General features: G+C 46.2%; 1 protein-coding gene across 3 annotated transcripts; it reads left to right on the forward strand.

The window, feature by feature from the left end:
* The first annotated feature begins 458 nt into the window (after nucleotides 1-458).
* Nucleotides 459-21,766, forward strand: LOC6548454 (myosin heavy chain, non-muscle). 3 transcript variants are annotated; one of them, XM_026980438.1, is made up of 14 exons: nucleotides 459-585; nucleotides 1,374-1,632; nucleotides 6,126-6,341; nucleotides 10,022-10,178; nucleotides 12,384-12,505; nucleotides 14,193-14,216; nucleotides 14,578-14,601; nucleotides 15,227-15,319; nucleotides 15,380-18,119; nucleotides 18,207-18,511; nucleotides 18,608-19,138; nucleotides 19,201-20,496; nucleotides 20,553-20,716; nucleotides 21,255-21,766. In XM_026980438.1, exons 2-14 carry the CDS (start codon nucleotides 1,501-1,503, stop codon nucleotides 21,391-21,393), a joined length of 5,943 nt encoding a protein of 1,980 aa, XP_026836239.1. In that variant the 5' UTR covers nucleotides 459-585; nucleotides 1,374-1,500; the 3' UTR covers nucleotides 21,394-21,766. The 3 variants fall into 3 exon arrangements, with proteins under 3 accessions (XP_026836239.1, XP_026836240.1, XP_015011499.1); XM_026980439.1 differs by lacking the exon at nucleotides 21,255-21,766 and adding an exon at nucleotides 20,829-21,217; XM_015156013.2 differs by lacking the exon at nucleotides 14,578-14,601.
* The last annotated feature ends 151 nt before the right edge of the window (nucleotides 21,767-21,917 follow it).

The following is a 21,917-nucleotide window of genomic DNA, read 5'->3' on the forward strand; positions in this document are numbered from 1 at the left end:
CATCTACATCTACTGATGTCAAAAGTAGACAGACTAAGCTTGCAACAATTTTACCCATATTATAATTCAGAAAGTGAGTTGTTTCCGTTGCCACAGCGAGTATGGGAACTTTTGATGCAATCAGCAAAATATTTTAAAGCTTCTACCCCAATTTCTACACCATTACGAAGCAGCCATTGTATTTTCATACCGGCTACACTCGATTCCACTCGATAACTTATGGTTCGAAACCGCGATGAATCCGTTCTTAACTGAAATGATGCGATACATCGCCCAAAAGAGGAATTCTTCTGAAAGGGGGATCTAGGAAAATGTTTCAGTGACGAGACTTCGCCAATATCGGGATGCCAATATCTGTAGAATCTCTATCTTTGGTAAAATATGTATGGATGTGTCGATAAGCACAAAGCGCTGCTGCGGCCGCGTGACGAACTAAATCGTATCGATGCATCGATATGTGGAAGAAATCGGAAGGCATCGATTACCATCGAACTCGAAAAGTACTCGGTCGGCAAGCGGCGAAAACAGTGAAAAAAAAAAGGGGAAAGCGAAAAGACGTGCTCAGGAACTGCGGTCGAAGTCTTTGTGAGTGTGAGTGGGTGCAGCTGTCGCCAAACAAATAAAAAGCGCCTGGCTTGCGCAGAAAACGGTTCCCGAAAATCCAAAATGTGCAAAGGCATCCAGCGGATGCAACGACCTCCTCGCCGGCGTCGGGACGCCGCCTGGTGAAACTGCAGGGCTGAATACGGCCGAATTTGCACAAACGCTGTGCTGACGCGGGGAAATGGGAGCATAAAAACCGAAACTTGTGTGCGAAATATGCGAATTCGCGAAAACTTGGCTCCCAGTCCGATCTCTGTGTGTGTGTGTGTAAGCCGTGCAGTGTGTCGGTGTTGCAGAACGAACAAAGTGGGAAGCAAGGCGAGCGAAGACGAAGAGGAAGAAAAAGAGCCGCTTGTACCTGCTCCGAAAACTGAAACAACCGAAATTGGAGGAGTCTCCGGCGAAAAGGGGCTCTGAAAGTGTTTGGCTGCAGTTTTCGGAGATGCAAACTGGTTAATTGCTACGTAACGCTATTTTTCCGCTAAATCACCTTTACCACCCCTCCCTTTTCTACGTTCAACGTTCAACGGCGACGTTGGCTTAAGAAAATGAAAATGTGTGGCCATATTTTTTCCTCTCCGTCTGCCTCCGTCTTTCTTTCGCCTTCGCGCTCTCCCTTTTGAAACTCTCGCCGCGCGCTGTTCTCGCCGCCTCCGTTTTGTGCCGCACTTCCGAGATAAAGAACGCAAACGCGAGATAAATGCGAAATATTGTATCTGAGGAGCGAGGCAACATACTCATTGTTCTCATCGATTTGTTTTGTCCGACAGAAAAGTGCGTTGCATCCGAAAAGCGAATATCCAGTGTCCAATATACATTATCCGAAAGCCGCTGATTAACCACCGACAAGGAATTATTTAGAGACTTAACCAGGGAGACCGCCAGATCGCCGCCAAAATGTCGGAGGAAGTAGATCGCAACGATCCGGAGCTCAAGTACCTCTCGGTGGAGCGCAACCAATTCAACGATCCGGCCACGCAGGCCGAGTGGACACAGAAGCGTCTGGTGTGGGTGCCACACGAGAACCAGGTGAGTCTGCTGAGCTGTAGTGCCTACCTGTAGAGCCTGTTCCTGCACGGGAACCTGAACCTACCTCTGACACGGGATTTCTACCCCGGCTGACTCAGTTTGGGAGCCACGCCCGAGTCTCCGAACTACCTGAGTAAACCCTATTGATTGCCTAAAAGCAACAGAAACTGCGACAGCTGTGATAAAAATATAGTCGATACATGAGAATACTGTTTATTTCGTGAAGTCACACTTGAGTCAGGTATAATCATCCAAAAAAGTATTGAGTCTACTATGTTTCTTTGTAATGTTTCCAAATGTTGTGGGGAAAATTTAAATTCCTGGTTACTCCAATTTATTACGAGCTCAAAATTAATTCCTTTTGTGTAAAACATTGTCAATATATTGATAGCATCGCGGAGAATGGTTATAGTAAACCATGCTCTGCTCGACACATCGTGATATTATTTTAGCCACAGCTGTACGTGCTGTAATCAATTTGCGCAGTGTTTGTCCCGGCTTTGGGCTCCTTATCAACCAACACCTTCCGTGCCATCCGACTCACTCATCGATTGGCCATGAATCACGCTCCGCCGATCCGTTTATTTATAATTTTTAACAGGGCCAACTTCTTTGAATTTTCATTACATTCGCACAGCGGTGATAAACTTGGGTAAACATCCGTCGGCGTCGATGCTGAATCACTCATTTCTCCTGCGCCGATGCTGAATTAATCTCACCGCAGTAGTGTGCCAGATTTAACGGTTTACTTGGCCAAATCCGCGACCATTTGCTACCAATTTGCATGCAGACGCTCTCCTCCGACTCAGTGACTCACCTTCGAGGGAGAGTGGAAGCAGCAGGAATGGCCCCAGCTCGCAGTTCCCACTAAGAGCGGGCCAAAAACAAGTTTTCAACGTGGCTAGGTAGTCGTGGTGTCGATTTGCTTGTGTGGGGCTCCCGACCCTCAACCGCATATTTAGCCAGGCCAGCGAAGAAACGAGCTGAGATTGTGCCAAAGAATCGCTGCCCTCGGAGTTTGTGCGCCCACTCTTGGCCTATAAACTCGAGCTGAAAACTTTGGCCGTCCGCGATCCAGTCTTATGATAACAAGCTGATTGTTTTGCTAATTTCGGTGTTGCTTGTTCTTCTCTTCCTCTGTTGGAAGCAATTTCTTTCAGGTGTCATTCAACTGCATTCCAAAGACTTAATTTCAAGACCATAAAAAACGTAAACAGATAAAATTAGCGCTCTTTTCTCCGCCGGCTGCCCGTAACTGCTGTATTTGCTAGAGATAATTCCGGACGTAGAATGGTAGCACTTTTGGGTGACTTCGTATAATAAAAGCAGCACCGAAAACAAAAGCCAACAACTTCACATTTTTGTGTAATTACGCGATCACTTAAGCAGACATTTACTTTACAATGGCATCTCAAAAAGACAACGGCGGAGATAAAACCCAGAAATAAAACGAAAATAACGAAACGCTCGATTGTCATGAGTGGTCCGCCCGTCGGACGGCGGGACAGACTGTCTAAAGGCTAAAAAGTCTGCGAATGACGAACGGCACATGAGACGGGCGGGAATAGTTAGGAAATTTGCATATAGCGCAACTGTTGCTCCGCTGGAATGCCCGCAAATACAGATACAGATACAGCAACGTCTTAACGGGAACGGAGTCGGCCAAAAGGGTATTCGCCAATTGTGTCAACACTCCGTTCGTTTCGTATCCAGCAACTGTTCCAGCTTTGCGAAATGTAAGGGAATTCGCTGAATAATGGCGGCGTCAGTCCACGTACGTGATATCCAAATTCAGTAATTCACTGGTGGATACACAAGGAGCCCTTTTGTTCGTGGTTAGATTTCGTTTCATGTTGTTGTGTGGTGGCTTGTGTTTCGGCACTAAGTGATTCATCGTAGCAATTGCACAGATAGGAGCTGTTTTTCGGGAAACGAAAATTAATTATTGTAATATTGGCGATCTTGAAACTATGGAGCTTAGTGAGCTACAATGCTTACAAACGATCCTGACAATTTGTAAATTTGTTTTCCATTATCCAACGATGAAATTGAAAAGTCAATAATTCGGAACCGAATGAGTATTCGTAAACATGGTGGCAAAGTGTTTACACTTCCTCCCCTATGTCCCTCTTCTTCAGCGCTAATGCTCTTCTTATCCGCTGACGCTGTTCTGGCATTCCTCCATGCCCCACTCCGCCGACCAATCTGGAAAGTTTTTATATTGTTAGCCAAATTGAAGTCGGCTTAACCTTCGTCATGCCCAGAGAATCGATTCGATTGTAACGAACGGCGATCATTAGGGGGTCTCTGCTCACCCACACATGCTGCGTTTGATACTTCCAAGCGTGTCTGTGTGCTGCTCGTATTTATAACCAACGAAACCACTTTGGACTTTGTTTGCGACCACTCCCACTCCGCTTCCCCGCCCCCGCTCCCGCCCCCGCCCTGGGCCTCGCCGCGATGGGTTCTGGCGGAGATGCCCGCGCCGCTCCGCTCGAGTGTGTGTTTTCTTTTCGGTTACGGCAATGACAAACGTAGCCAGCTTTCGACTCTCGTCCGTCCGGTTTACGGTCAACGAACCTGCGCCTCGTATCTCGTATCACGTATGTGTAATATACGCTTCTTACCCGCTCCATCTCCATCTCCACATCCACATCCATCGCCACACATGCATATGCGTTGATCGATTAAGCGAAGGAATAAAATAAAAGAGTAACAAATTGTAATGAGCCATCCATCTGTCGTTCTGTTAGCTCTCATTTGGATCGTGCTGGAAAGAAAAGGGCACGGGGGACACCTATTTATTATTCTGTTCATATTTACATTTTCGGAATAGTATAAACAAAAGAACAATCATACGCTGCCAGAGAGTAAATAATGGCCACAGATATACATGTCTTGCAAAATCCCCAATATTCTCGTGCCGAACAGCACGGCGGATACCTTGGCAAGTTCAAGGTTGTGGTTGGGCACCCAAAAGCAGTCAAACCGAATCGGGAGCTGCCCTCTGGACTGCCCTCCGTTGCGGACGCAACTTCCTTTTTTGATTCCCGCCTTCCTGCTCATCACCACCATCAGCGCTCGCTTTGATTCTAGGTGTTGTTTATGTATGTATTTTCTTTGGTTTCGCTTCACCGATCGCCCGGAATGCCCGAGATGCCGTTGAGCGAGAATCCGAGACTGATGACCTCATATGCCCCAGCCTCTCGCTGCCGCCTCGCTGAGCAACTTTGGTAAAATTCCCTGTCCCGATAACTCCAATTCATCTCTTGCGGGGCATTCCAATACCGTGATTCACGCACCAACTGTCGCAGCAGCTATAGCGTTTTCCGATTCGGCGAACTTTTGGCTTCTTCTGCCACTGCCGCAATGGTTTGGTGTATGGTTTGTCCAAACTGTCAAACGTTTTATGCACAAATGTTCTGCAGGCTGACAGCGGCTGCCCACAAAACAGACAGCCGCCTGGGAAGTGAATTTAGATACAGCGAAAGTACTCAAAATGTAGGCCTATACGCAGACGACTTTACCTAATGACTAATCTGTAAACATTTCGCTGCGCGAAAATGATTCGCCTAAGGGAAGGGGCCAGTTGAGTATTCGAACGAACATATCCGCCGTATCCGCGCTGAAATAACGACTTTCTTATGGCTGTTTATCAACAGTACCGGAAAAGCGCAAAGATAACAAGGGCGAGGCAAGAAGCACCACGATTCCGTTTTTTCCGACACTGATCGCTGGGGCGTGTGCGTATTTAACTTAATGGACCCAGACCGGGCTGGGATGCGTTACAGATGCTCCTGCGCTGCATCGGCAGGGCGTTGTTGGTATTAATGCATTTCTGGTTTGCAGCGGCGGCACTCCACTCCACCCTTTAATGACTGAGTTACGGGTTGCCCCTGATTTGATTAAGGCCACTGCGCCGCGTGCAACATGCTCCCCTTTGTTGTTGTTTCACTTGACTACTAATTGAAGCTGTTATGCTGTTGGTGCAGCTTTGCCAAGATGTTTTTCTTCGATTCAATTTCATATTCGTAGAAGCAGACGATTGAAGATTCGGAGAAGACTCGGAAGTAAAACCCCTGACTTAGCTATGGGTACTGCGCTCCGAACGGTTCAACATCAAAACTGTGATGCTGTCCCGAAATCCGCGCCTTGAACTTGCTAAGCGGCCGGGTCGGCGAGAGGGGGGTCCAGGGACCAAGGACAGGCGGACGGACAGACAGTTGCATCTGCCTCCCGTTGTTCTGGGTCGGGTCTTGTGCCGTCTGCCTGGGCCACTTGATTGGGTGCAGTTCTTCCCCATGCATTTCACTTGGCAGCGAGAGCGCGGAGGCTGAGTGGTTTTTCTTCTGGCGCTTGACTCATGCGGCGTCATTGCACTTGTTGTGTTTTTCGCCTTCCCGCTGAGTTGAAGAACAGAAACAAACGCGCCCTGTATTCGCATAACACACCCGTGCCACACCGTGAATAACTCTTTCTATTTTCTTTTACAGGGCTTCGTGGCCGCCAGTATTAAGCGGGAGCATGGCGACGAGGTCGAAGTGGAGTTGGCCGAAACCGGCAAGCGGGTGATGATCCTACGCGACGACATACAGAAGATGAATCCGCCAAAGTTCGACAAAGTCGAGGACATGGCCGAGCTGACGTGCCTGAACGAAGCCTCCGTTTTGCACAACATCAAGGACAGATACTACTCTGGCCTAATCTATGTGAGTACCCCGAGTTATAGTACATATTCCCTATCTTATATGTTTGTGTTGGCTGCCCCAAGTTTCTGCCGCACCAGCTGCCGGCAATGTGACGATGACGATGATGATGACACTAAGTAAACAGCCCTCCCTTTCATACAATCGATTTCGCTAAACTGGAAATTTTAAAAGCCAAAACTTTGTGCAGGCGTCTTGCCTCATCGCATTTCTATTTATTTAAAAGCATCTCAAATATTTGACACTCCAAAGCTCAATCACTCAATCCTTCGCTGCATTCGTCACATGCCAATGATTTATAAACAATAACTCACTCTTTCGTCCTCTGTTCTCCCAATACCCCGCAAAGCAGCATATTCGCTGTTAATTGGCATGCCAAAAGCGCTTCGGTCTGAGTAGAAAGCCAGCATAAAGTTAATTTTCGATTCGATGAGAAACGAATTTCAAGTGGCGCATTTAAAATTCGACTCCATAAATTCCAGCTGCTTTGCTTTGCGACTGTTCCTCTTATTTTTACCCTTATAAAAATCATTTAATTAGGTTCTGCAATTGGCGGACAGCAATTGATATAGATTTATCTGTTGCTCACATTCCTTAAATAAAAAATCCATAATTTGCTCGTTAAATATATAAAGCATGTTTCTGGTTTGCACTCTGTGGCAAATGAAGCCCATAAATGATTCTCTTATGCTATCATTGGTTCAACTAAGTTACCTTTCGTCACCAAGCAAAGTCTAGCAACATGTTGCAAGGGAATGTTGCCAAACTGCTTGGCTTCAGTTCTGTATGTCTGTCTAGCCTTGATTCTCTGTTTTTTCGACGAATATTCGCCGCCATGAAGCAGGTTCGTTGCGGCTTCTCATTTCATTGTTATAACAAATTATGTGCCGCTTTTTGAATATTTTGTGTACTGTCTTAAAGTACGCAGTCTTTCTCCCTCTCGCCTTGCAAGTTGTAATTTAATGGCCAAATGGTTGTTGCTGCCTGTTTTTGATGTGGGCGCGAACTACTTTAAATTTGTTTATATTGTTGTTGGCCAGCCATGCTTCAGCGCACTTGCCATTGTCGTTTTTGTTGCTAAATTCGAGCGCCGCTTTACGGTTTACACAACCACGCCACGCACTCATCGTGCATCCCTTTCTCGCTCTTACCACGGCCTGTCCCACTTAATTCGCTTGCCAATTGTTGCTAACTTGTTGCACGAGCAATGGGGGAGTTGGAGGGCGAGGGAGTGGCGGGCGGGGCTGCACTTAACGACATAATTATTATAATTTGTTGACATTTAATTCGATTTTTAAATTTCATTTAAATTAATTCGCCTGGCAGCTGCCGCCTGACGGTAGCTTGTAGTCTAATTAATATGCGTCGGCGAGAAGAATGTATCTTGCACGGCCACACACACGCACACCCATGGCGGTTGGTCGCATATGCTAATCAAATTGTCAACACTTCAGCAACACCTCAGAAAATCGAAAAATCGGCAACAGAAACGGCACAAGTGTAGACATTTCCATATGGCCGGAAAATGTAATCTAGTTTTTTCTTTTATTCCTTTTTGTAATATAAGTTATATTATTTTGTTCCAATAAAATAGAAAGATATGAATTTGTTGATGCATAGTACATAAAACGAAAAGATCTTGTTTTTGAAAAATGACTAGTCTTGCAATTTTGTCAAACATCTCCATCTGCTGCGCCTGATTTCACATGAAATTGGGTTTGAAATATTCCACAAAACATTTGCTGCTGCCTCTGTTGTTGTTGTAATTAAGTGATTTACGTCCACCGGGTGACTGGGTGCAATTGCTCAAAGGCACTTTTAATATTACCTAATGTATTCCGTTTGCTTCTGGCTCGGCTGCGTTGGCAGCCGAAAGAATCGCACTTGACAACGCAGCGGCGTCAAGGAGATGATGACGCTGGCATCTTGGCTGTTATTTCTGTCTCAATTCCCAGTCGGTCCTGACTATTTGTGAGAGGCGCTAATTCAAATGGCCAGCAGAATTAGACAGAATGGCTTATTAATGTAGGGTTGTTGTGACACTTGTCTCCCTTGGCCAGATTTAAATAACGAACGCAAATGAGCCACCACATGAGGCGTGCTCTTTGCGGCAAATAAAATATGATTCCCGCATATCAACTAAGCAATTTGTTCGCAGATATTGGCACAAATTGCAGACCCCCAGGAGCGGGTGGATTGGCAAGCAGGGGGGCAGACTGACACCTCTGTCTGTCGAGCACATAATTAACAAAAAAGGCGCTGTCGTTCGTTGGCTCATGCCCCGGTTTGCTTTGCTTTGCTCTGCTTGCAACACGTCTTTTGGCCACAGACGGCCTTAGAGCTGTTACCAAAAGCGGCTTCACTAAACGACTAACATATTTGGAGGCTAACTTGAGTGGGCTCCGATGCCCATTAATGCTTAACTTCAATCAGTAGCTCTTCAGGCTCTCGTTCTTTGTAAGTCATCTTTAAAATTCTTTCACGTTAGTGAATCACTCGCATATGCAAATAAATTTCGCTGTAATTTAAATGCCTTGCTGCCGTTTGCTGAATGTGCAAAATTGCATGTTTCTTGACCATATAAGGCTTTATATCAGGGCAGGTTTAGTGATTGATGACATTTGAGGGGACGGTAGAAGTATGAACCAGGACAATGACTCAAACCAACATAGCCGATGTGATTCAAAGACGAGTGGAGCAAAAATCGTCACGAGTCACTGCCACTTCTAAGCGATTGCCAAAAACAGAAACAACAGAAACTGAGAAAACAATTTCTTATGCCATTTTTGGATGCCTGACACACGCACACGCACACACACACGCGAGGAAGGTAGCTGATTGGCAAGACGTGATTTTGATTGTTAATTGCGGGCTCTAAAAGTGATTCACTTTCCCACCGCCCCGCCCCCCTCATCTCCCTCAGCCGTGCAAAGTGTTGAAGGCATTTTCTCTACTATGATTTCTGCCAGCAGTACTTTCCATTTCGATCTGTGTAGGCTGGCCCACACTTCTGCACCTCCTTCGATACCCTCTTGGGCGCTGCCATGAAGCTCGCGGCACTCGCATCTAATGTTTGGCGAGATATGTATTTAAATGGTACAACAAATAGCAACGCCGCATACTTAGTGCCCACGCCGCAGTCTCGGTCCCAATCGCAGTCGCAGTTATGTAGGCTGCCGCTCGATAGATACCACCAACGGATACGGATTCGGATTCGCATTTGGATTCGGATACAGATAGAGCGGCAGATACAGATACATGCGTTCGCTGCTTATGGTGCTGGCCAACTTTAAAGCACATGTCTTGTTGTCTTGGACAGTCATGCGAGCGTGTTAGAGTTTGGGCAACAATAACTAGGCCACTGAAAATCAGTTGCCGGTTACCAAAGCTGCCGTTAGCCTAAGCATCACTTTGATTACCTACAGCACAATGGACAGCATTTGCAGCTGGAAAATAATCAACCTTAAGAACGGGAATGCGTGGACGTAAGATTTTATCTGACGTGTCAAACATTAATCTCACTACTTCAAGTCAGGAATCATAGTCCCAAAATCCTAATCATAGTCATAATTAAGCAAACAGTCTAAAGTGTTAGTTTACCTCAAGCCAACATGAACTACAAATGACTCAATTGATGAATTGCATAAGACCAATAGTAAAACATCTCCTCACATCCATTTCAGACATATTCCGGTCTCTTCTGCGTTGTGGTCAACCCGTACAAGAAACTGCCGATCTACACCGAAAAGATAATGGAACGGTATAAGGGCATAAAACGACACGAAGTGCCTCCGCATGTATTTGCAATCACGGATAGTGCCTATAGAAACATGTTGGGTGGTAAGTATCTCGATCCAGCACCTACTTTCCCTTTTCGATTCGGCGGCACATACATATATGTATATGTATATGGGAGGTGGAATGCCAGCATTATCAACAGACCTTGTTTTCCGCTGGTGCGCGCGCGATTCCTGGTCGCTATCGAAATTCCGTTCTCCGAATAAGCAAGAGAAAATGTTATTCAGACCGATTAGATAAGACGTGGAAAGCAAACACGGTGAGGGGATTTCCAGGAATCAGGTTGAAGAGGGGTCCATACATGACGCACTTTGCAGAAATAGGTCCAAAAAGGTGCATTAGCATTCGAGTTCATACAAATATTGTGAATCATCTGCAACTCAAACTGGTTTCCTTTTTCGGCTTGCATTTTCAAATGGGATTTTTTTCACGTTTCCTTTTCACTTCTCTGCTGTTTAGTTCGGGCTTCACTGGGTTTCGATGGTTTGCATGTCCGTTCCAAGCGTAACGCCGCGCCGGGAGATGACTCATGGCGCTGGCTCCAGCGCAGCAGAGACTCCAGCTCGAGGCCAGCGTATCTTACTTCGGCCGTATCTATAGGTTCCTACGTGTGTGTGCTCCCCTGCTTGAGATTGGTTAATATTGCGTATACGTGTCATTACCATATTTGGATCTAAAGCTGAGCCCGGCTCCGCTTGGACAGCAGGCAACTCTGTTTGCCCCATCAGCTGCTATGTTTTTGTTGCTGCCGTGAAAATGTTTAAACAAATCGACACCTCACTCTGGCTCACCATATTTCACGCTTATTAATTTTCGGCTTATGCACATTTGCCTGATTGTATATTCGCGGTATACGTTTTTTGAGAAGTTCGCTCCTTGCCGTTGGGGAGTGGCATTTTCTTTGATTTATTTCGCTGGCCTTTAATAAACTGAGCCCAACCCCATCGCCTCCGGCTCCATTGCCCTGAAACACGCACCGCATTGCTGCATTCAACTCCAAGCTGCTTCGGCACTGTGGAGCTGGACAAACGTCACCAACCTTTATCTTTTTGTAGTTCCTCAGCTGCTCCCCCGACGCGGCAATCGCAATTCTTGCAGCTCCGAAAGTCTCAACTTTCATGGCATTCCAATCCATATTTTAGAGCAGTCTCGTCATGATAAAATGAACACGCCATGACTTTGACTATATAACTATATATCAGTATATAGCAGTTAAAACCATTGCGAAAGGTCCGTTACTGGGCAGATGTTTTAGCTGTCCGTATTTTTCAGTTGTTTAAATAAGGAATTTATTTTGGGAGTGAAGTGCCTGCGATGCAAAATAAAATGTTTCTACAGCTTTGGATAGGTGGAAAAGAAAATGTATGATCGATAAAATGCATTGCTATCAATGACACATATTTCGCGAGCCCCTTAATTGCCGCGTTCCCAGTGTTTTTAAACCACTTTTTCGTCTCTGAGTATTACATTTATTAATGACATAAAAACTATTGAAAAATAGCCATAAGATGAAGTGTGGAGATATAAAATTAGGCCCATTTATGGCCAGATATAGAATGTAGTATGTGTGTACGTATAAGTATGCGACTGGCTCTACCCATAATAATAAATAAGTACGGGGTCGTGATATGGAAGCTGTTTGGTTGTTTGGAGCTCCGTGCCTCAAAATCTATGGCACCACAGCAGATACATCTGACTCGCAGTCGCTCCGCCTGAATTTGTGGTTAGCTCAATGCTGGATCGAATGACGAGGCTGCCATGTGGCGGGGTGATCCCGGGGTGCAGTGCGAATCTAGTTCGCTGTATTCTATATTCTAGATGGGATCATTGGCGCCATATCAATAGCTACAAGCAAAAGCAATTTACTGCTCATGTCTGTAGTTTTTTGTATCTTTTTGATATGCAGGCTGAAATGTTTTCATCAACTGTTTTTGTTCTTAATTTTAAATTGATCGTGCATATATCAGTTGAGCGTTGGGTCTGGAGCGAAAATCGGTGGCAGTTATATGCATGATATATGCTAAGATTTCATTTGACGTGTATCTCATTTTTCACCCATCGACCATTATGAGTTTTACTTTCCGTGCTTTCGACTTGTTTTTTGCCCGCTGAATTTGGGTCAACAAAAATTCGAGCTGAGCGTGGCTTTTAACATTTTAATTACATTTTTGGCTGGTCAGCCGCATAATTCCGCATATGAAGTATGTCACTTGCTCACCTACTACACTTTCCCCCTTTTTTCCGCAGATCGCGAAGACCAATCGATTTTGTGTACTGGCGAGTCGGGTGCTGGCAAAACGGAGAACACCAAGAAGGTCATCCAATTTCTTGCCTATGTGGCAGCTTCGAAGCCCAAGGGCTCGGGTGCGGTAAGTACAGAAGGGCAGAAAAAGAAGTGAGTTTCGAGAACGGAAGCAAATGCAAAGTTGTATGCACCAGTGGGGTGGTGAAATACAGTCCCAATGGGTTTTTTGACTGCAAATGCTTATTAAACTCACATTAATGGCACGCAAGCCCGACAATCGTTATTGTTTGGTATTGTAATTAATGAGACAAACAACGTTACATCATTTGTCGTCGGCAAAGTAGCTTTAATACGCCTTCGAAACTATGACTTATTCGTGGGTGTATGCATTTTATAGTTAGTACAGCTCTTTTAAATTACCATTATCAGTCAGCTCTTGAATTTGTTAAGCTTGCGACAGTAATTAGATCCGCTGACATTTCTATTTACATATATATAGGTTGCAAGAGCAGCAATCGATCACGAAGTTATTCCCCAATAACAGCCCTCAAGAACTAGAAAAAACTTGAGTCGAATTCTGAGTTTCGGACTCCTCAACTGATGCTCCCCATATGGTGGCTGGTCGAGGGTAACGCTTTAATATGCGGATGGCTGATGAGTTGGCAGCTGGCTTATGTGCTTTTATGGGGTCCCGCGGAGCCGGAGCGCACTTTATTAATCAAGAGGCATAGTTGCTGACAAATTTTGTCGTTTACAGCAATAAAATAAACACCATAAAAAATATGTGAGAATTGAAATTGAAAGGCAATTGATAAAAAAATTAAAATTAAATCGCGAAAATTGCGACACTCGATATATTTCAGGGGCAGCAATTGCTGCTCCGTACAATTTTGCTACTGTTGGGATTGCCATATCCATAACTGTGGGGAAAAGCAAAAAGTTTTTCGTGTTTTTCGGACTTGCACAATCCTTTCGAGTGCAAACAAGCTGTTCTTGAGCTCCAAACACACTTTTTATTATGTTTTATGTGTTTACCGCCTTATATGAGCCTCATACTGGGGCTGCTGCTGTGAACGTGATAAGCTGCAAATATAGTTAAGATGCTTCTCAAGACATTAAACCAATTTACAAGTCTTTTACTCTTACCATTTGGAGCTCAGTCATGCCTCATATTGAGAAACATTTTTCTAAATGGTGTTATCTCTGATTCCAACTTCCATAAATAGAAGCTGACGATAAATAACATATATCATTGACTGCAGTGAATCATCGCAAGTTACTGTAGAACTGAATTGAACCGAAGGAAATTTTCGTTAGTTTGATTAGTGAATTGTGTGTTTTAGTGGTGCTCTTTATCAGGTCAAGATAAGAGGCGTGATAAGAAAAACCGAAAACAAACATTGATACGACTTTGCATTTGTTTAAGAAATTATATCGTTTTTGTCTTTCATGAAGTCTAGTTCTTATCAAATACTTTTGCTTGATGCGAGGATAAGGCGAAATTAAAATTGATTTACTCTGATATAATTATTATTTATAATTGATCTTATTTATTTTCATGTCCTACACACAAACACACCACTATGCCACACAACACACCTATAAATACACGCACACTCACCCTGTACATTGGACTTTGGTTGTTGTCTTCACTCTGAACTCTGCTCAATATGCTATAAATATGTTAATAAAACTTGTAAATATAATTTGTATAAAATGCTGCCAAATGTCACAATCGATCCAAATATCCAACAACCAAATCGAACCTCAACACCTCCAATTGACCAACCAATTGACACCAACTCCGACAGGTGCCGCATCCCGCCGTGCTCATTGTAAGTATTCGAGGACTGACAATCCTGAAACGTTATCCCACTTTGTGTTTCGAAATTAACTCGAATTATTTAACTCCATTGATTGTTTAAGTTAACTTATTTTTCACCTGTGTCTATTTCTGATCCCAACAACATCATCCCTAGTTTCCAAACGTTATTTTGCTTTCCTAATCCTTAAAATGTGGCCGAAATATTATTATTAACCCTCTCCGAATGAACTCTCCCAACTCTGTTTTGGTTCCCTTGTTGCCGTCCCATCCAAGCCAACACTCATCTACTCAATCTCATCTCTCTGCTCTGCTCTGATCTGATCTGCTCTGCTCTGCTCCCTCATTGTACTACATTGCCAACGAAATTTTAGAGTAGTCATCAAGAGACATTTGCGGTAAAGTATGCTTGACGTCCAACATGCTATTTAATTATAATTTTGTAGTGAGTTTACGTTCCGTGCGCTATATATACTTATATATATCGATTTATTGTACCTGTTCATTTCGAAAATGTGATTTCAAGACTGGATAGACCCAAGCGCGTAAACGATGCGAGTCGTCAGAAAGTCCCTGAGTATCCACCCCGTACCCCATAATCCCATTCCTACCTAATTGCAGAACTTTTCGGTCAACACAAACAAGTACATAAGGGTCAAGATAATGGCCCAAAGTCAGAATCAGTCGATCGAGGTAGTCAATGGATTGAAGATGGTGGAAGTTAATTCCAACTGTCAAGAGGTAAACCGGGTGATGCCATGGCGCCGGCCTTGATCGTGAGAAGCTGTAGGAGATCGTCCAGTGTTTATTGTCCTCGTTAAGCTTGGCTTTGCCTCCTTCCTGCATGTTTTAAGAGACTAACCAAGTCTAGTTTTGTAGATACTTTATGTTGCTTGTGATGTTACTGTACTTGTGTTAAGACTGCTTTTGTACATATGTATATGTATGTGGCTAACCTCTAACCCTGAATCCCGCCAAACCTATAAACCTAATATAACTATAATCTTGTTTATCTCGAAACAGGGCGAGCTGGAGCAACAGCTGCTGCAGGCAAATCCCATTCTGGAGGCCTTTGGCAACGCCAAGACCGTGAAAAACGACAACTCTTCGCGTTTTGTAAGTAGTGTCGTCATTTGCTAACCAACAGAATGTCAATTTGCGTTTGCCCCATTGCAGGGTAAATTCATTCGGATCAATTTCGATGCCTCGGGATTTATCTCGGGAGCCAACATCGAAACATATCTGCTGGAGAAGTCGCGTGCCATTCGTCAAGCAAAGGACGAACGAACATTCCACATATTCTACCAGTTGCTGGCGGGGGCCACGCCGGAGCAGCGCGAGAAGTTCATACTGGATGACGTTAAGTCGTATGCATTCCTTTCCAATGGCAGCCTGCCTGTGCCCGGCGTGGACGACTACGCCGAGTTTCAGGCAACGGTCAAGTCCATGAACATCATGGGCATGACATCAGAGGATTTCAACTCGATATTTCGCATCGTGAGCGCCGTCCTACTGTTCGGTAGCATGAAATTCCGCCAGGAGCGCAACAACGACCAGGCCACTCTACCGGACAACACGGTGGCCCAGAAGATTGCCCATCTGCTCGGACTAAGTGTGACGGACATGACCCGGGCTTTCCTGACGCCACGCATTAAAGTGGGTCGTGATTTTGTTACGAAGGCCCAGACAAAGGAGCAGGTAGAGTTCGCCGTGGAAGCCATCGCTAAGGCGTGTTACGAGCGCATGTTCAAGTGGCTTGTGAACCGCATCAACCGTTCTCTGGACCGCACCAAGCGCCAAGGAGCCTCCTTCATTGGCATTCTCGACATGGCGGGCTTCGAAATATTTGAGCTCAACTCTTTTGAGCAGCTGTGTATTAACTACACCAATGAGAAGCTGCAGCAGCTCTTCAACCACACCATGTTCATCCTGGAGCAGGAGGAGTACCAGCGCGAGGGTATTGAGTGGAAGTTCATCGACTTTGGGTTGGACCTGCAGCCTACCATCGACCTGATCGATAAGCCCGGCGGCATCATGGCCCTGCTGGATGAGGAGTGCTGGTTCCCCAAAGCCACTGACAAGACGTTTGTCGATAAGCTCGTATCGGCCCACTCTATGCATCCGAAGTTCATGAAGACCGACTTTCGAGGGGTCGCAGACTTCGCAATAGTGCATTACGCCGGGCGTGTTGACTACTCGGCGGCCAAGTGGCTGATGAAGAACATGGACCCATTGAACGAGAACATCGTGTCGCTGCTGCAGGGCTCCCAGGATCCGTTTGTGGTGAACATCTGGAAGGATGCTGAGATCGTTGGCATGGCACAGCAGGCCCTGACTGATACTCAGTTTGGGGCCCGCACCCGCAAGGGCATGTTCCGCACCGTGTCCCATCTGTACAAGGAGCAGCTGGCTAAGTTGATGGACACTCTGCGCAACACGAACCCAAACTTTGTGCGCTGTATCATACCGAACCACGAGAAGCGCGCCGGCAAGATCGATGCTCCCTTGGTGCTTGACCAGTTGCGCTGCAACGGTGTGCTCGAGGGCATTCGTATCTGCCGCCAGGGCTTCCCAAATCGCATTCCCTTCCAGGAGTTCCGCCAACGCTACGAACTCCTTACGCCCAACGTGATTCCCAAAGGATTCATGGACGGCAAGAAGGCCTGCGAGAAGATGATTCAGGCGCTGGAGCTCGACTCGAACTTGTATCGAGTGGGCCAGTCGAAGATCTTCTTCCGCGCTGGTGTCCTCGCTCACCTGGAGGAGGAGCGTGATTTCAAGATCTCCGACCTAATCGTTAACTTCCAGGCCTTCTGTCGTGGCTTCCTTGCGCGTCGCAACTACCAGAAGCGCTTGCAGCAATTAAATGCTATTCGAATCATCCAGCGGAATTGTGCCGCCTACCTTAAGCTTCGGAACTGGCAGTGGTGGCGTCTCTATACAAAGGTCAAGCCCCTGTTGGAAGTTACCAAGCAGGAGGAGAAGCTTGTCCAGAAGGAGGATGAGCTGAAGCAGGTACGCGAAAAGCTTGACACACTGGCCAAGAACACGCAGGAGTACGAGCGCAAGTACCAGCAGGCTTTGGTGGAGAAGACCACTCTAGCTGAGCAGCTTCAAGCCGAGATCGAACTTTGTGCCGAGGCCGAGGAGTCGCGCTCTCGACTAATGGCGCGCAAGCAAGAACTGGAGGACATGATGCAAGAGCTTGAGACGCGCATCGAAGAAGAGGAGGAACGAGTCCTAGCGCTGGGGGGCGAAAAAAAGAAACTTGAGCTTAATATACAAGATCTGGAAGAGCAACTCGAAGAAGAAGAGGCCGCCCGCCAAAAACTGCAATTGGAGAAGGTACAGCTCGATGCTAAAATTAAAAAGTACGAAGAAGATCTTGCCTTGACTGACGACCAGAACCAGAAGCTGCTAAAGGAGAAGAAGCTATTGGAAGAGCGTGCTAACGATCTGTCCCAGACACTAGCTGAGGAGGAGGAAAAGGCTAAACACCTGGCCAAGCTGAAAGCCAAGCACGAAGCCACAATCACTGAGCTCGAGGAACGCTTGCACAAGGATCAGCAGCAGCGACAGGAGTCTGATCGATCTAAGCGGAAGATCGAGACCGAAGTTGCTGATCTTAAGGAACAGCTGAACGAACGGCGCGTCCAAGTGGAGGAAATGCAGGCTCAACTGGCCAAACGCGAGGAAGAACTTACCCAGACTTTGTTGCGCATCGACGAGGAATCGGCAACGAAGGCCACCGCACAGAAGGCTCAGCGCGAGCTGGAGTCGCAGCTGGCCGAGATCCAAGAGGATCTAGAGGCCGAAAAGGCGGCCCGTGCAAAGGCGGAGAAGGTTAGACGTGACCTTAGCGAGGAGCTAGAGGCTCTCAAGAATGAGTTGCTGGACTCGCTGGACACCACAGCCGGTAAGGCTAAGCATTTTAATTTTAAAACCGTTTTCCCATAATACTGATTAAAATAACATAAATGTATATATTTTTTTTAACAAACAGCTCAGCAAGAGTTGCGTTCTAAGCGCGAGCAGGAGTTGGCTACGCTGAAAAAGTCGCTCGAAGAGGAGACTGTTAACCACGAGGGCGTTTTGGCCGACATGCGACACAAACACTCGCAGGAGCTCAACAGCATCAACGACCAGCTTGAGAACCTGCGCAAAGCCAAAACTGTCCTTGAAAAGTCCAAGGGCACCTTGGAGGCGGAGAACGCCGACCTGGCCACTGAACTGCGCAGCGTCAACAGCTCCCGGCAAGAGAACGACCGCCGACGCAAGCAGGCAGAGTCGCAAATTGCTGAGTTGCAGGTCAGTTGCTGAGTAATCACGAAAAAATAATCACGGCTGATCGCACATGATATTTTTATAACAAACAACTAATATCTTTTCCTATATTTTGCGCAGGTAAAACTGGCTGAGATTGAACGCGCCCGCTCTGAACTGCAGGAGAAGTGCACAAAACTGCAGCAGGAAGCAGAGAACATAACAAACCAGCTGGAGGAAGCCGAACTAAAGGCCTCGGCTGCCGTCAAGTCTGCGAGCAACATGGAATCACAGCTTACTGAAGCTCAGCAGCTCTTGGAAGAGGAAACGCGCCAAAAGCTGGGTCTCAGCTCGAAGCTGCGTCAGATCGAGTCAGAGAAGGAGGCTCTCCAAGAACAGCTTGAGGAGGATGATGAAGCCAAGCGTAATTACGAACGTAAACTGGCTGAAGTCACCGCCCAAATGCAAGAAATTAAAAAGAAGGCTGAGGAAGATGCGGATCTGGCCAAGGAACTGGAAGAGGGAAAGAAGCGGCTCAATAAGGATATCGAGGCATTGGAACGGCAGGTCAAGGAACTAATTGCCCAGAACGACCGCCTCGACAAGAGCAAAAAAAAGATTCAGTCGGAGCTTGAAGATGCCACCATTGAGCTGGAAGCGCAACGTACGAAGGTGAGTTTTTGTATGCTTTAAATAAAATAATTGCAATACAAAATATCGTTGTCCTTGGTCAGGTGCTCGAGTTGGAGAAGAAGCAAAAGAACTTCGACAAGATTCTTGCCGAGGAGAAAGCCATATCAGAACAGATCGCCCAGGAGCGAGATACTGCAGAACGAGAGGCCCGCGAAAAGGAGACCAAGGTGCTGTCGGTTTCCCGCGAGCTAGACGAAGCTTTTGACAAAATCGAAGACCTTGAGAACAAGAGAAAGACACTCCAAAATGAACTCGATGACTTGGCCAACACACAGGGCACTGCCGATAAAAACGTCCACGAACTGGAGAAGGCGAAGCGGGCGCTAGAGTCTCAGCTGGCTGAACTGAAAGCACAAAATGAGGAACTTGAGGACGACCTACAGCTGACCGAGGACGCAAAATTGCGCCTAGAGGTGAATATGCAGGCCTTACGTTCCCAGTTCGAACGCGACCTGCTGGCTAAGGAGGAAGGCGCCGAGGAGAAGAGACGCGGACTTGTGAAGCAACTGCGGGATCTTGAGACCGAACTGGACGAGGAACGTAAACAGCGCACAGCTGCTGTGGCGTCCAAGAAGAAACTGGAGGGCGACCTCAAAGAAATCGAAACCACCATGGAGATGCATAACAAGGTGAAGGAGGATGCGTTGAAGCACGCGAAGAAGCTGCAAGCACAAGTCAAGGACGCGCTGCGCGACGCCGAGGAGGCAAAGGCCGCCAAGGAGGAGCTGCAGGCTCTGAGCAAGGAGGCCGAGCGCAAGGTCAAGGCCCTGGAGGCAGAAGTATTACAGCTGACTGAGGATCTGGGCAGCTCAGAGCGGGCGCGACGTGCTGCCGAAACGGAGCGCGACGAATTGACCGAAGAAATTGCCAATAATGCCAACAAGGTCTCCTTAGTGATCGACGAGAAACGCCGATTGGAGGCCCGCATAGCCACTCTTGAGGAGGAGTTGGAGGAGGAACAGTCCAACTCAGAGGTGCTGCTGGATCGCAGCCGCAAGGCGCAGCTGCAGATTGAGCAGTTGACAACTGAGTTGGCGAACGAAAAATCCAATTCTCAGAAGAACGAAAACGGGCGCGCTCTGCTCGAACGCCAGAACAAGGAGCTGAAGGCTAAGCTTGCCGAAATCGAGACAGCACAGCGCACTAAGGTAAAGGCGACAATCGCCACGCTAGAGGCCAAGATCGCCAACCTCGAAGAGCAGCTGGAGAACGAGGGCAAGGAGAGGCTGTTGCAGCAGAAGGCCAACCGCAAGATGGACAAGAAGATTAAGGAGCTTACGATGAACATCGAGGATGAACGGAGACATGTCGACCAGCACAAGGAGCAAATGGATAAGGTGAATACAAGGTTTTATTTACAAGGATTCTTACTAAAGAGTACTTACTTTTGTAGCTGAATAGCCGCATTAAACTGCTCAAGCGCAATTTGGACGAGACCGAAGAGGAATTGCAGAAGGAGAAGACGCAGAAGCGCAAGTACCAGCGTGAGTGCGAGGACATGATTGAATCGCAGGAAGCCATGAATCGTGAGATTAACTCACTCAAAACGAAACTACGGTGAGTCCTGCACTGTGCCGACTTATTTCTTCTATGACCAAGACGGGGGTTCCTTAGGTGTCTCCTGGAGATGCATTTTTGATTATTGTTTGAAATTTATCTTTGGTTCAAGCTCCATACAAGTGGCCGAGACTGAAAAGGCCAAGGCATATTCGCCGAAAAAGGATGCCGCACTCATTATGAATTGTGAGGGTCTGCATTAGGTTTCATTTCGCTTCGATTCGCTTCGTTTCCTTCTCGTAGGCTGTAAGTGCTGCTGTTCGCCCTGATCCTTAGAACCAGTGAATGTCAACCGAACCCAGCAACCAAACATCGTCTTCTCTTTGCATGTTAGGAACAGAACCCACGATAAGACCAAACGTGCAAATTTATGCAGTACTCCAAACTTCCTCAAAAAGAGTTCTTAGTCGTGAACCCTCCAACGTACCTCTGTTTTGAATTGTATATCTGTTGCCCCTGCACTGCACGTTCACACAAAAACGCACAAATCATCCTGAACAGAAGTACTAATTATATGTCGTGGTCTATCCCTTCCTAGACGCACCGGCGGCATTGGTCTCAGCTCCAGCCGGCTCACGGGTACACCTTCATCGAAGCGCGCAGGAGGAGGCGGCGGCGGCGGCGACGACTCATCGGTGCAGGATGAATCATTAGATGGAGAGGATTCTGGCAATTGACGCGTTAATTATTAGATGAAGAAAAAGTTGAAGCGCAGGCAGAAGGCGATGATGGAGAGCAAAATAAACGATTATATTTAATGTTTCTTTTATATAATTTCTCTGTTATTTTTTATATAAACTATTATACATACTTAAATTAAAACGTAAACAAAGAAAACCAACATTTTTATAACGACAAAACTTAAACAAGAAGAAAATGTTGTAAAACACAAACACTCAAGAATTTTCGCATCCCTCGAATGGCTGCGTCTTTAAGCAGCCAACGAAATCAAATAAAATAATACAACACAAAACTCAACCAAGAAACGTATTAACTCTCAGCTCCAGAAACCCGCAAACACCAATAAAGAGAGACTAAATCAACAGAAACTGATTTCTACATTTTTTCTACCGTAATATAAAACCCATAGAATTACTCAATGCAATGTAATTTATGCATTTAACAACTAAAACGGTTTTCAAACAGAACAACAGACCATAACAGAAAATCAAATGTTGAACACGCAACTAATATACGAATT

The sequence above is a fragment of the Drosophila erecta genome, unplaced genomic scaffold, assembly GCF_003286155.1.
Source record: "Drosophila erecta strain 14021-0224.00,06,07 unplaced genomic scaffold, DereRS2 tig00000092-arrow-pilon, whole genome shotgun sequence".
NCBI lineage: Eukaryota > Metazoa > Arthropoda > Insecta > Diptera > Drosophilidae > Drosophila > Drosophila erecta.